Genomic DNA, 15,033 nt, shown 5'->3' with positions numbered 1-15,033 from the left:
AACATTAATAAACATATTCAGAAAACAATACTAAAAACTCAAAAAAAAAAAAAAAAAAAAAAAAAACTAACTAAATAATAGAAAGAAAAACAAAGAAATGAAGAAATTTTTATAACCTACGATAAAGTAATACATTTAAAACAGTTAAAAGAAAATTAAAATCATAGTAATAATTACATAAAGAAGACCGGAAAGAAATCACATTCAAATAATAGTTTAAGGTTTTGGAATTTCTTTTCTCCTTAGCATAAACTTCTTACAAACATTATATCTTAAAGTTTTTTTTAAAAAGAAAATATTAATAATTTTACAAGAAAATTTTATGAATTCGTCCTATTCGTAAAATCTTTTTTTTATATACGTATATAGTCTACTTTAAAATAATTTGAAAAAAAAAAAAAAAAAAAAAAAAAAAAAAAAAAATTTTAAATAAAGAAAAAAAAGGGAAATAATTTTAAGAATATATTAAAATTTTTTTTTTTTTACAAAAAAAATATAAATTTTCAGATAATTTTCTGGCCACAGATACGGCATACGTGACGCATAATTTATCTTAATCCCCAAACAAATAGGATTGGAAGAAATATTTATAAAAATGTTTACCATGATTTACAAACAGACGGATTAGAAAGAAAATGGATTTTTAATGTCGCCACTAAAAAGGCAGGCGTCGAGTCATAGGTCACAGGTCGGTACTTAGATTTCTTAAACTCGAAGATGGGTAAAATAGAGTTACAAAAAAAACAATAAAGAAAATAACCTACATTTCCAACAAGAGCTAAGGCCCAAAACAAGCGGGGCGCTTGTCTACCGCGTGGGGAGGTGTTACGTCCCAGCCTGCTCGTCAGATGTCTCTGACTATTTTTAAATACTAATTATTAAGAGACCGATCTGAGACCTAACTAATTAATTAAGATGTATATTGATAATTTAGCAAGTTGCATAATTAATAAGTTACTCTATATTGTAGGATATAATATAATGTAATAGTATAGCATAACATAATAATATAAAATAATATGATATTATTTAGAATATTTGAAACATATTAATAAAGTTATTTTTCTCTTAATATTTGTTATGTACAAATAAACGCTGACGCCTCGAGTAAATCCTCGAGACGTGCAGCTGCACAAACATCTATTTTGTTCTAAGATAACTTTGTTCATAGATAAGTGACTCATTTGTTAATAATAAAAACGGAGAAAGCGTGAGAACGGAGAATGGATCATCGGAGAATATTGCTTATCACGATCCACCCCTCTATATCGAACGATGCGCGGGCCTGATGCCCAAGCGCCTCGTATTGATAAGAGACTTACTCTAGTTTTTCTCGATCAAGAGAATTCAGTCTGAAATATAGAATCATAGAGAGCAGTCAGGCTCAATACTAAATACTCAACTTCTTTCTCACCCTTTCGAAGTTATTGTTAGACGAACTTTAACAATTTATAAATTGATTCAATTGTCTATTTTCACATTATTGAAATTATTCTTTTACAATTGAATAAATCGGATTGAGATATAAAATAATAAGCAGTTTATTTCAACCACCGAATGGTGGCTGTTCAACCCTTACTAAATAATTATTTATAATTATATGTAAGTTCTCATTACGTCCAATTCAAATCGACCGCTCAACCACGCCAGCGCCAAAACATCAACCAGAACGTAACAGGGGCAGTCAACGCGTGCCTTTTCATTCATACTGTGGAGATGTAGCTATTCGTGATTTATATAAAAATATAAAGATTTTCTAATAAAATTTATTTACAAGAGTTATAAACGCGAATTACTTTATTCATACTGAAGAGGTATAGCTACTATTGCAGACTAACATATTTAAAAATTCTTGTTAATTTATTTAGCTAAAATACAAAAGAATCAAAAGATATTATCAATAATTTCATCATAGCTCAATTTCAGAAGTTAATAAATTTTTAATTCATTTATCGGTATAGTCAATTAAAAACTATTATTTTAAGTTGTCAATCAATAATAAAATTAAATTGAGAAGTGATCAATATCGGTTGTACTTAGGCGTTTTTACGGAAAGCTACTTAAGACAAATAAAAAAAACTCGAGACCCACAATATATGTATATAATACAGTAGAGCCGAAACACAAACATACGGCCGTATACGGTAAAGTGCGTCATCCGGAATAAAGATTTATAAAAAGAAAAATATATTTGTAATTGCCAAGTTTTGGCCGGTTGTAGATCAAATTTTGAATATAATTTAAATATATAGATAATATATGTTAGAATATATAAGAAATAAATATATGGAAATATAAAAAAAAAATGTTTCAGTTACATAAAAAATATATATTTTTAATTTAATCATGAACACAGGAAAAAAAAAAATATTAAAAAAATCATATATTTTTTGTTTCATGTTATTCACTGAATAGATTATATATTTTTATGTATCTGAAATATAATGTAAATCAAATTTTTTTTTTTATATTCAATTTGTGATTGAGTCAAAAAAAAAGCAGATCACCTATTTTTTCGTAATCAGCAATCTCGCTTTATTACTCAGAAACTCTATAGAAAATTTTATATTATACCTATATTGTTCTTTAAACAAACTTTTGTAGCAATAATACTTAATTATGAAAAATTTCAGATTCAATCGAGAAATTAAAGGATCCAAACTTGAAATACCGAATCCAAAAAATTATGAATCTATCATCTTTAGAAGACTCATCCTCATCAGACGACGAAAACAATTATATTTCAACGGCTAAAAAAGTTAGAAAAGTACGCACGAGTAATTGCTTTAAGCATCTTTGATAAAAATTTAGTAATATTTTTCATGAAAGATTTATTTTTCTACTTTTTTACTTTTTTAGAATAAGAGGCAACATTTAGCAACTGCAAATAAACAAAAAATTGACGAAATTTCAAAGGCTCACAAAGCAAGTACTGAAATTAACAATATAGCATGTATTTAATATTAAAAAACAAAAATTAATAAGTATTGAAGTTCTCATATTTATATTAATATATGATTTTAAACTTTTTTTAGATTTTGAAGGAACAAAATTTGCTTGTAAATAGGAATTTCGAGAATGAAGAAGAAAAAGGCATGGATGATAGTAATGAGGCCGTAGCAAGGAACGAAAATAATGTAGAAATGATATCAGAGGGTGAAGATTCGGATCTGTCAGAGAATATTTATAATAATGAATTGAAATTGACACCTGAAATTAGTAAGGTAGTCATTTTTTTGAATATATATCAGCAATAATATGAATTTAATATTGATTATTTTATAAAACACATGTTTTCTTTTTATTTAAATATTTTGTACCAATTTCGAATTACCTATAAAAAATGGCAGATTTTCTTTATTGTGGCAGATAAAATATCTTTTCAATATTTTAATTATTTAAAAAAAAAAAAAAATTTGACTGGCAATATATTTTTAAGGAGGGATTTATTTTTATTTTTCCAAAGTTTAAACGGGAATATGTAAATAACTCTTCATAAACAAAAAAATTTGATAGTGATGGAAACAAAATTTGAAAGGAAACGTTTTTATAAAATTATAAAAATTCATGAGTTTATTATAAATGTAGTACAATATCTCAAACTTAATCATGATATGATATATAATTTTGTTATTATCAGTAATGTTTTTTATAAAAAAAATAAAGAAGTACCAAATGAAAAATTAAAATTAAACGTGAGATTTTTTTTGTTTGTTTTTTTATGAAATATTAAATAACTTGATTAATGTAATATGAATTTGTGTAGAAGCAAATCTGACCAGCAATTTTTTTTTTCCATTCAGAAATTCATGGTAAATAAAATTTTCTTTTGTTATTTGAATGTTAAGGTAGAGATTCATTAAATATCGTATAGAATTCGAAAAAAAATCATCAAAGTACAGTTTAAGAATTTTATAATTTTATCAAATTTTATTTTGAAAAGTAAAGAAGATATTATAATTAATATTAAAAATCATAAAACTTTAAAAGTTTTCATAAAATTAAATAGGAATGACACTGAACTCTCCTATGAAAAAAAAAAAAAATATTAATATATATATTTAGTATATCAAAAATTTTAAAAAATACATACAATATAAACAAATATATATAAAATTTGTATAAAAAAATATATTTAAAATAAAAAAAAAAGTATCGGTATGATGATATAAAAAAAAAAAAAAAATATTTTTTATTCAATCATTAACATAGGAAAAAAATATTGATAAAATTATTTTTTTTTATACAATTTTTTAATATTTTCTTCCTTTGTTGTTAATTAAATTAAAATTAAAATTTTTATATTTTTTATATATCTAAAATATTTGACATATTTAAATTACATTTTAAAATAATTAAATTTATGCGAAATTCAACCGTTAGTTAGCTATTAAAAATAGATTGTATACAAATTTAATAACATGTATTTAAATATTTTTTATGTATTTTATATCTTTTAATATTAATTTTCCTCATAGGGTCTGCGAAAAAATATTCAAACAATTGTGTTTTTTCTTACAAACGTAACGAAGTTTAACAAACTTATATTTTTTGCGTTTATATATTTTTAATACTTTAGCAAATTTTTAATGTTTGAACATGAAAGATTTAATATTCAACCAACTGACTGATGTCATTTAGTTGCCAATAGACGCTCACGATATTTTAGCCAAATAAAAATATTAAATCTCGTTATTGGTATCTTTTATCACTTTCTGAAAGTACATATGATATTTTTTGATTGATGATTGAAATCGAAATTATTCGATTGATTTAATAAATATATTTTTTGTTTAGAGTTCAAATACAAACGCAGTAAAAAAGCAGTTGATGAAAGCAAGACAACGAAATATGAAAGTTCGATTATTTGAACCGAAGCAGCAACAACAAGAACAAGAATTACAACGACAACAACAACAACAAGAATTAGGACAACAACAACTAGAATTACAAGGATTACAACAACCAGAATTACAAGGACTACAACAACTAGAATTACAAGGACTACAACAACAACAACGTCAACGATTGCAAGCACACAACGCCGGCTGTTACTAGCACGACAACATCAACGTCGATTATTACAAGCTCAACAACAACAGCAACAAGATGAAAACATTAACTATTTACATAATGATCAGTTCGTAATCGGAGATAATTTATATATATGAAGTGCATTATATCGCAATGCGAGTAATTCCGATACTCCAGCTAAATTTATAACTAATATGGCACATGCCATTTGGATATAACAGGGCTATGCTGTTACTCTGGCCGTCCTTAAATTACTTTTTAAGGGCGCCACTGGAAGGATTAAACGGTCTTCCAGAACCGGTTCTTAATGCTCAGGGTCGGTGTAAAATTTAATTGTAAGAGAAGGAAGAGGAAGGATAATTTTATAAATAACTTAGATTTAATTATTACAATAATATTAACTTTATTAATTCCCAACCTTTCAATTAAAACCTTATAATTTTATAACTTTTGACCTTATACCTTATAACTTATACCTTATAACTATTAAACCTTTGAACCTTATAACTTTTAGACCTTATAACTATTAACCTTTGGACCTTATAACTTTTAGACCTTATAACTATTAACCTTTTGACCTTATAACTTCTGCCAATTACCTTTGGACTTACTTTACTTAACTACATAGCCACTACCTTGGCATCACACACACTCTCACACTCAGTTAAAACATTGCCAACTACCTTTGGACTTATGATTAAAATCGGTTACCTCGCGAATTATTTATTAACTATTTACACATTTTAAAATTTATTTCCTACACACATACTGCACTCGAGTCCCCTGGACTTTTCTTCACACACACTGAATTTAAAATGGCTATTCCCGCCACGCATCTTATTAATTAATTAATTTATGAGAAGATTTATGATTATTAATTAATTAATTTCAATTAATTCCTTTCCAATAACTAACATTCTTTCTTCAATACAATACTGATTCAATTTCACGAGAATTAACATTTTAAGTTTTAGTTAGTAAAATCTCATTTCTAATCCTGACTCAACTTTCCCGACTTTTACTTATAGATCTTTCTTTATGCCGAGTATATTTTATAATAATTTTATTTATTATTAATTTACTTTTAATTATTAATTTGGTCCGATTAATTATTTCAATTAATATTTAATTTGGTTATTTTAATTATTTTAATTAATAATTTAATTTGGTTATTTTAAAAAAAAATACCGGTGCAAGAAAAGATCTAACACCAAGAAAAGTTGAATTAGTATCATACCATTTTCAAAATTTTTTAAATAAACGCAATTACTCAGATGATAAAATCCAAACGGAACTCAAAAAAATAAATACATATTTAGGCCGTGCTATAACATCTGCAAAAAAAAAGTAGTGTTGTGATTTTATGTAAAATGATTTGTCCCTCATGGAAAAAAAATTCATAAAAAATATATAATATTTGTATAAAAATTATATTTTCAATAGCCAATTTTTGGGTGATTGCTAGATATATTTTAAATATAATTTAAATATATTAGAAATATATCTTAGAATATATAATAAATACATGTATAAAAATGTAAAAAAAATATCGGTATGATAATGTAAAGAAAAAAATATATATATTTTAGATATATAAAAAATATAATCATTAAAATACAAAAAACATATTTTTAAATTTATTACCAACATAGGAGAAAAAAAATTAATATGTTTTTTATATAATTTTTTAATATTTTTTTTTTCTATGTTATTGATAAAATTAAAAGTATTTATTTTTTATATTTTAAGTATATGTTTTATATATTTTTTAAATATTTTCATACATGTATTTTTTATATATTGAAAGATACATTTTTAATATATTTAAATTACATTTGAAATATTTAAACTATAAACGAAAATCGGCCAAAAGTTAGCAAATAAAATTATATATTTTATACAAATTTGATCTATTTATAACATATTTTTTTTATGAAATTTTTGCATAGGGGGTAAAGAAAAACTTATTTTTTCTCCCTTCGGTATTTTGTCGGGTAATTGCTATATTTTTTATTATTATTGTCTTGAAAATTTTATACTTAATGATATATTTTCGTATATGTTAGTTTAATGTAGATTCCAAAATATTGTTTAAGATTAAAATAATTTTATAAAAACAAAAACTAAGCATAAATAATATTATTGAAGATGACTTAATTACCAATTATATAATAAGTAAATAATATATATAACATGTAACGTAGGCTAAAATTTAAAATAAAATTTATTTCATTGTGTAGAAGAGAATTTATTTTACTTACAATAAAAATTTGTTATCAATCAATTATTTAAAAGGAAAGCTTTAGCTTACTTACCATTTGATACAATTTGATATACACTATTAAAAACTCAAAATAATATTTTCTGTAGTGGTACTAATGATCTCCTGAATAACTTAATAATTAAGAAAATGTCTAAATAACTCTTTCTGTGGTGGTACTAATTATCTGCTGAATGTCTTAATTATTAGGAAAAACTCTGATTAACTCTTTTTGTAGTGGCACTAATTATCTAAAGAAAGGCTTATTTATTATAAAAAAAACCTCGGAATAACTCTTCCCTGCAGCCGCACTAATTATCTCCTGAAAGTCTTATTAATTATTGAAAACTCTGAATAACTCTTCTTGTGGCCGCACTTATTTTCTACTGAAAGTCTCATTAATTATTAAAAATTCTCAATAAGTTTTTTGGCAATCGCACTAATTTTCTACCGAAAGTTTTATTAACTATGAAAAACTCTTCTAGAAGAGTCCGAAATCTACCAAATACTCTGACGTTTTATGTCAAATGAAGAGTTCTTCTGACTTGATAAGACTATTTAAGACTTTTTAAGAGAGAATAATAATTTCAAAATCATTATTTTGACTGTTTAAGAATTTTTCCATTTTTATTAAGAGAAAAATTTCCATAAGGGTTTGCTAAAAGAATTTAAGAATAAATACTGCATTATTTAAAATACAGTTTTTTAAGCATATTGAAGTACCTGAAATCTTAACATACCTAATAATTGTTTCAATTGGGTAATGCGCATTTCGTTTCGAAATCTTAAACGAGTCTGTAAACTCACGTCTCCTTCATCAAATGACGGATTTAATAACCGATTATACATTTGTTTTATCTCTCCCATTATTTTTCTGTTGCTAGAAATTGACTATATTTATTATTACAACATACAAAGTGCCTGTAATAAAGGTCCGCCGACACTAAGTTCTGATGAAACGTCATAAAAACAAACGAAGTTTTAAATCATTTTGTGTCAATGTCATACTATTCAGGGACAAAATGTATATATAAAAACTCATAAATCAATAATTTCAAGTAATTTTAAAATTATGAAACATTTCAATAAAGTAGTCGAGTGACAATTACTTATATTTTATAAGACCTAATAATTTACTTAACACCTTATTTATTCGAATATATTTATTCGAATTTCGATTATAATGGAAATATATTTCGGATAGTATACCACAATCTGGTAATTTAAAAGCAATTATTTTCATCGAGTATTTTTAATGGTTATTATACAGTATAGGAATTTTACTATTTTCGCTGTAATGCTATTAAAAATAATCAAATTATAATAATAATTATTATTATTATACCCTAATAATAATCACTATTACTAATTAAAGTAATCGCTCAGATAAATTAATAGTAATAATGATAATCTTAGCTGACATTTTTTATGCTGCGAGAGTAATAGCCCAAGCCGAAATTTAAAAGCTACATAGAATCTAAATTAAAGTCCTTATGTAGAATCAAAAGGCTTAAAGTTGAGTCTATTTGGTAGGCATATTTTTGTAGGTAATTGAATGCTCTACAAAAAAAGTTTCTTATTATTTTTTGATAAATCCATTTTTTCAAAAATTATTTGAGGTTGTAACAGGGAACTTTGAATTTTCCGCGCTTAATTACCGTGATTTTCTATCATGTGCGCGGTCGATATAATCTATTACTGCCCCAGGGTTATCCGGGGTAGAGTGCGACTGTCGTCCCGAGCGGAAATCGTAGGGGCTTGTCTGTCAGTCCCACTTAGCGATAAGTAGGGGTAGCTAATTTTCCGGAAGTAGCCGAATTCGGTCGAGTGGGTGTACAGTGATAAGTGAAGAGACAACCCAAAACTGAGACACACAACCGGACAAGACGCCGAACCACCAAGACGCTTCCATCACACAGCAGGTGAAGGAGCCAACACCAACTAAATTAAAAGTGAGGCGAGAATTAACTAGAGAAAAGACACGAGAGACAAGCAGGAGAACGCGACGAACGAGAAGGAAAAGGATCTAAAGAGAGACGAAACAAAGAGAACCGCATCAGAAAATAATCAGGTATTAATTAAATTAATTATTTTAGGCCAAAGCCGAAATATTAATTTAATTTAAAAATACTTAGTCGTTCGTCGAGGTATCCGCGTCTAGGCCCATATTTAATTAATTAGTTGTAAAATTAATTTATTAATAAAATTAAGCCAGACGGTTGTCTAACCGGGTCCAGGCCCAATTGCCGGGTCCAGGGCGTTGTCTTGAAATTCCAGGCCGTCGCCGGAGTTATTGCGTCGTAGAAATTTCTAGGCCGATGAGCCAGAATTTTCCATAGTTTAGTCCGCGTTGTTACAAATTAATTTATTAATTAAAATAATTAATTCAACCAAATTAAATATTAATTAAAATAATTACTCGGACCAGACTAATAATTAAAGTAAATTAGTAATAAATAAAATTAGTTAATAAAATTATTATGAAATATTCTCGGCATAAGAAAATCTGAAAACAAAAGTCGGGAAAGTTGAGTCAGGATTAGAAATGAGACTTTACTAACTAAAATTTAAAACATTAATTCTAGTAAATTCGGATCAGTATTATATTGAAGAAATAATGTTAGTTATTGGAAATGAATTAATTGAAATAAATTAATTAATTAATAATCATAATTCTTCTCATAAATTAATTAATTAATTTATAATTGTGTGGCGGGAAAAACCATTTTAAAGTCAGTGTGTGTGAGAAAAGTCCAGGGGACTTGAGTGCAGTATGTGTGTGAAATAAGTTTTAAAATGTGTAAATTAGTTAATAATTAATTCGGGAGGTAACCGATTTTAATCATAAGTCCAAAGGTAGTTGGCAATGATTTTAACTGAGTGTGAGAGTGTGTGTGATGCCAAGGTAGTGGCTACGTAGTTAAGTAAAGTAAGTCCAAAGGTAATTGGCAGAAGTTATAAGGTCAAAAAGGTTAATAGTTATAAGGTTAATAGTTATAAGGTTATAAGGTCAAAGGTTATAAGGTCTAAAGGTTTAAGGTCTAAAGGTTTAATAGTTATAAGGTATAAGTTATAAGGTCTAAAGTTATAAGGTCATAAGTTATAAAATTATAAGGTTTTAATTGAAAGGTTGTGAATTAAATAAAAGGTAATACTATTGTAATAACTAAATCTAAGTTATTTATAAAATTATCCTTCCTTTTCCTACTCTTACAATTAACTTTTACACCGACCCTGAGTATTAAGAACCGGTTCTGGAAGACCGTTAATCCTTCCAGTGGCGCCCTTAAAAGGTAATTTAAGGACGACCAGAGTAACAGCCTAGCCCTGTTATATTTGGCGCCCAACTTAAATAAAAACCCCGTAAATAATTGTAAGAGAGGTTGAGGAGATAATTTATTAAATAAATTAGAAGGTAAAGTCGCGTGAAAAAGTAATAGTTGTGTGGCGTGGTCGAGGTGAAAATTTTGCAAATAAATTGGAAAAGTTTAAAACAAAATATCAGTAGAATTTTGCGTGAATTGAAGTTTTACGAATTATTTTGATAGTTGGAAAATAATTATCACGAAATTTTAATTGATAAAATATAGAAAATTTCACAATAAAAGTATTATTTTAATTTGATAAAATAAAGTACAAAAATAACTGTGATACTTAAAGTAAATTGTGATACGTATTTAAATAATAATTAAAATATTAATTTAATTAAAATATTTAATTAATTAAGTAAAACAAAACTAAAATATCTACTCAAAGAAATAAAATAATTATTCTATCAAAGAAAATTTAATAAGAAATATAATCGAGTAAAATATTTTAAGCTAAAATCTTACTCGCTACCGGATAAGTCATAATTCAAAATTTAGAAAATAAACCTTGTAAATAAAATATTAAAATTTACTCGAACAAAACCTCGGGAATTAAAAGATTAATTTTTACTCAGACTTAAAATTCAAAATAAAAGATTTACTTAAACTAAGTGTATAAATAAAAGTTTAAGTTCGGTAAAATTTAATCTGAGAAGAAAAATTAAACAGTGAATTATTTACATAAAACAACAAGTGATAAATATGTTCAATCAACAAGATCCAGACTCTACAGGACGTCGATTGTCAGGAGGTCGAGGGTTCAGTCGTCCAAATATGTCACCTAATCCAGGGAGACCGGTCACGACATCAGCAGTGACAACAGTCACTACGTCAACGAGAACTACACCGACTATAACGACGACTATAAGTTCGATATCTGCGATGTCATTACCACCAAATCCACCGCCTCTGTACTCTGTAGCTCCGAATACGTTACCTAGGAACACAAATCCAGGCAACCACGAATTGAATTTAGCCGCAGGTGGGTTGGATTTTCCAACCAATTTGCAGGCCCACGATACCTGTAGACCATTACCAGGATATGAACAGATGGACTTTGCTGGTAGTCTGAATCGTCTGGAAAATAACATACCACCAGACGTACAACAATTATTTGATCGCATGGAAAGCAGCACACAGCAGATACGTCAGTTATCAGAAAACCAAAGACGTACCAACGAACAAAATGCTGCACAAATAAATCAGTTGTCTCAATTAATGAGAGAAATCTTGGACTCTCGTAGAGAAAGGGAAAACAGATGGTATTCAAGAGAAAATTCTTGGCACTCAAACTCACCAGTAAACTGGAGAGCAGCTGAGCTCCAGCTTAATAATGCAAACGTTGTCCCCATGGGTCAACATTTGGCGAGGGGGGAGGGCCCAGCTGCTGACAGACCCCAGTATCTTGGGTATCAGAATCAACAACAACCACATTTACCACACGGCCAGTTTGATAACCATCATGATGATAGACAAAACATACCAGTGCAAGATAGAATTAATTATCTACAAGATCAACTGCGTCGACTTCAAATAAGTTCACAAGGCCAGATTCCATTGAACAGTGAACATCCAGGAGGAAGAGCAGGGGAATACCCCCAGGCCCACAGCTATCATAATCAGCCGGAGGTACCCGCTCCAAGTCCTGCCTTCCAACAAAACCTAGGCAGATACAATGACGACAGGAGGTGGAAAGACATTTTGCAGAGCTTAAAGATGGGAAATCTTCATTTTCCTCAAGAAAATATGACGGTAAACGACTTCCTTTACGCTGCGGAAGCAAGATCACACAGAGAAGGCTGGTCTGAATGGGACCTGTTAAAAGCTATGAGTTACATTCTCCAGGGAGCGGCGGCGCGTTGGTTTGATGCCAACTATCTCCGTTGGACAAATTACGCTCAATTTAAATCTGAATTCAGAAAAGCCTTCGGTAGCTCGGCAACGGATCACCAAATCATCATGGAAATTAGCCGTATGAAGATGAAACCTGGAGACAACGTAACTGAGTTCGTCCTGAGGATCCAGCAAAAATATCAAGCGATGCAAATACCTCCGCCAGTGTCTGAACAAGTTGCATGTATCAGAAATCACCTAACTGATGAATTACGGACGCTAGTGTTTGCCAGATCACCGCAGTCTTATGAAGATTTACTCAATGCCTTACACGAAGCAACTCGATGTATCGAAGAAGCTCAACAGCCAGCCGTCGTGTCCAAGACGGTGAAATTTCAAGAAAAACCCAGATTTAACATGATGCAAGTGCCAGAGGAAGAAGTTATGTACCACGAAGAAGATCTAGAACCTTCTCAGTGCAATGTAATGGGATCAGCATCACCAGGGACATATAATAATAAATATGGAATACAAACAAGGAACAACATGAATTATTATAGACCTCAAAATAATCCAATGAGATCACAACAGTTCAGACAAAGAGTAAACCAAGTTCCTGGATCGATTTCTGGTTTTACTCAAAACCCGGTAATGGCTCCCAGATACAATAGACCTTGCTTCAATTGTGGTGTTCCTGGACACGTCTTCGAGGTCTGTGAAAATCCCAGACAAGAAGTCTGTAACATTTGCTTCGAAATTGGACACACAAGAAATAAATGTAAATTAATTATATATACAAATGAAAATATACCGAGTAATGCAACGTCACCAGAAAATCAGACTCCAGCTCATCAGGAGAATAAAGAAGGACCTGGTGACAACCGAAAAAACGAGTAACACCTGGACCGAATTCCCCGTCGGCTCAGGATCTTCATAAAGAAAAACAGGGGTCAAATAAAAAGACTTTAGATAATAAAATCAGCCGGTTGGGGATATTGCAGGCCAATGAAGTCTCGACTTCACTGCAGTATCCTTATCCAGGCCCACCATCAGTACCAGATAGCCGGTCAGAGACGTTACAGTGTCCTTGTCCAGGCCCGTCATCATTACCAGATAGCCAGTATAAAATATTGCAATTGAAAGAAATGTCAACTTCACCGCAACATTTTGTTCTAGGCCATGATTCGCAACCAACTAAGACACCTACGAAAATTTTGGACATTGAAGAATTAGTTAAACTGACTCAAGAAGATCTGTCAGAAGTTTCTACTGAAGTAGTATACCAGCTTATCCAAGTCATGGAAGACCAAGATTTAATTATAAGAGATCACGACCAGCCAGATCAAAACATCAATATTAATTCAATTACATCTATGATGGAGCAAGAAGATGATGAATCAGAAGAACAATGGGAAGAAGAATTTCAACCAGGGCTTGAACCGGTTGATCTTGAATTTAATATGTCTTCACCGCGTCATTTGGAACTAGGCCCAAGCCAGTTTCCAAACTCGCAGACCCCAGACACAAGTACAACACCTTCGTCTCGAGAAGCTTTTATTCCAAGAATACTCCAGAACCAGCCATTGTCAGCTGCTATTAAATATCGTCTAGCTGAAAGAAAAGTTTTCGTTCATGGTTCAGGACCAAGACCACCTGAATTTACAGCAAGAATACCAGTCTCACTGTGGATTTTTGGAATTAAATTGAATGGTATTTTGGATACTGGCAGTGAGAGATCATATATAAATGCTAAAGTGTATGAAGACATCAGAGAATATGCTTCTGGTGAATTAAGACCAGACGAAACTCAAAAACGTGGTGTTCTATTGGCAAATCATACATTATGTAAGAGTCTAGGTGGTGCTCCATTTATTATACAAATTGACTCGGTCGCTGGAGAACAATACCTGAGTGTGATTGAAGATCTTGGTTATTCTGTTGTGTTGGGAATGGATTTTGCGCTCCAATTTGGTGTCATAATTAATAGTAAAGACAGAACTTGGCAGTTCAGTGGCAATAATGAAGTTCACCCATTTGAATTTATTTCTTGTAAAGAAAATGCAACTAAGTGCTCGTCAATGTCAGCTGACCAAGAATTGGATTTCAAGAATTTCATTGAACTTGAGATGAAAAAGTTTGAAGGCATGCCGAATCAAGGACTTACGAATATAATTGAACACGAGATTGTCCTGAAGCCTGACGCCAAACCAGTCAGAATTAAACCATATAGACGTAGTCCGGTAATAAACGAAGAATTAAATCGGCAGATCGACGAACTACTGAAGAAAAATTTTATAAGACCCAGCTATAGTGTCTGGTCTTGCTCACCGGTAATGGTTGCTAAGCCAAATAAAACCTGGCGATTTTGTGTTGACTATCGACCCATCAATCGTGTAACTATACCGCCAGCTCATCCACTACCTAACATGTTACGTATCCTCAGCGCGCTTCATGGTGCGGTTTACATCAGTACGATGGACTTGAAGGAGGCTTTCCATCAGATCCGCATGGCAGTTGCGTCGATTCCTCTCACCGCTT

The 15,033-nt window shown here is 29.8% G+C and overlaps 2 protein-coding genes across 3 annotated transcripts in view; one reads left to right on the top strand and one right to left on the bottom strand.

The window, feature by feature from the left end:
- The window catches only part of LOC128667586 (ataxin-8-like), a 69,098-nt gene that overhangs the window by 43,015 nt on the left and 11,050 nt on the right, over window positions 1-15,033 (bottom strand). The window lies entirely within an intron of this gene.
- On the top strand, window positions 1,723-5,861 carry LOC103578378 (ataxin-8). The gene is made up of 5 exons (XM_008559458.3): window positions 1,723-1,814; window positions 2,634-2,767; window positions 2,860-2,929; window positions 3,036-3,224; window positions 4,798-5,861. Exons 4-5 carry the CDS (start codon window positions 3,096-3,098, stop codon window positions 5,056-5,058), a joined length of 390 nt encoding a protein of 129 aa, XP_008557680.3. The 5' UTR covers window positions 1,723-1,814; window positions 2,634-2,767; window positions 2,860-2,929; window positions 3,036-3,095; the 3' UTR covers window positions 5,059-5,861.

This window comes from Microplitis demolitor, chromosome 4 (genome assembly GCF_026212275.2).
Source record: "Microplitis demolitor isolate Queensland-Clemson2020A chromosome 4, iyMicDemo2.1a, whole genome shotgun sequence".
NCBI classification, from domain to species: Eukaryota; Metazoa; Arthropoda; class Insecta; order Hymenoptera; family Braconidae; genus Microplitis; species Microplitis demolitor.
Note: the sequence above shows the minus strand (reverse complement) of the source record. Positions and strands in the feature narration are given on the sequence as shown.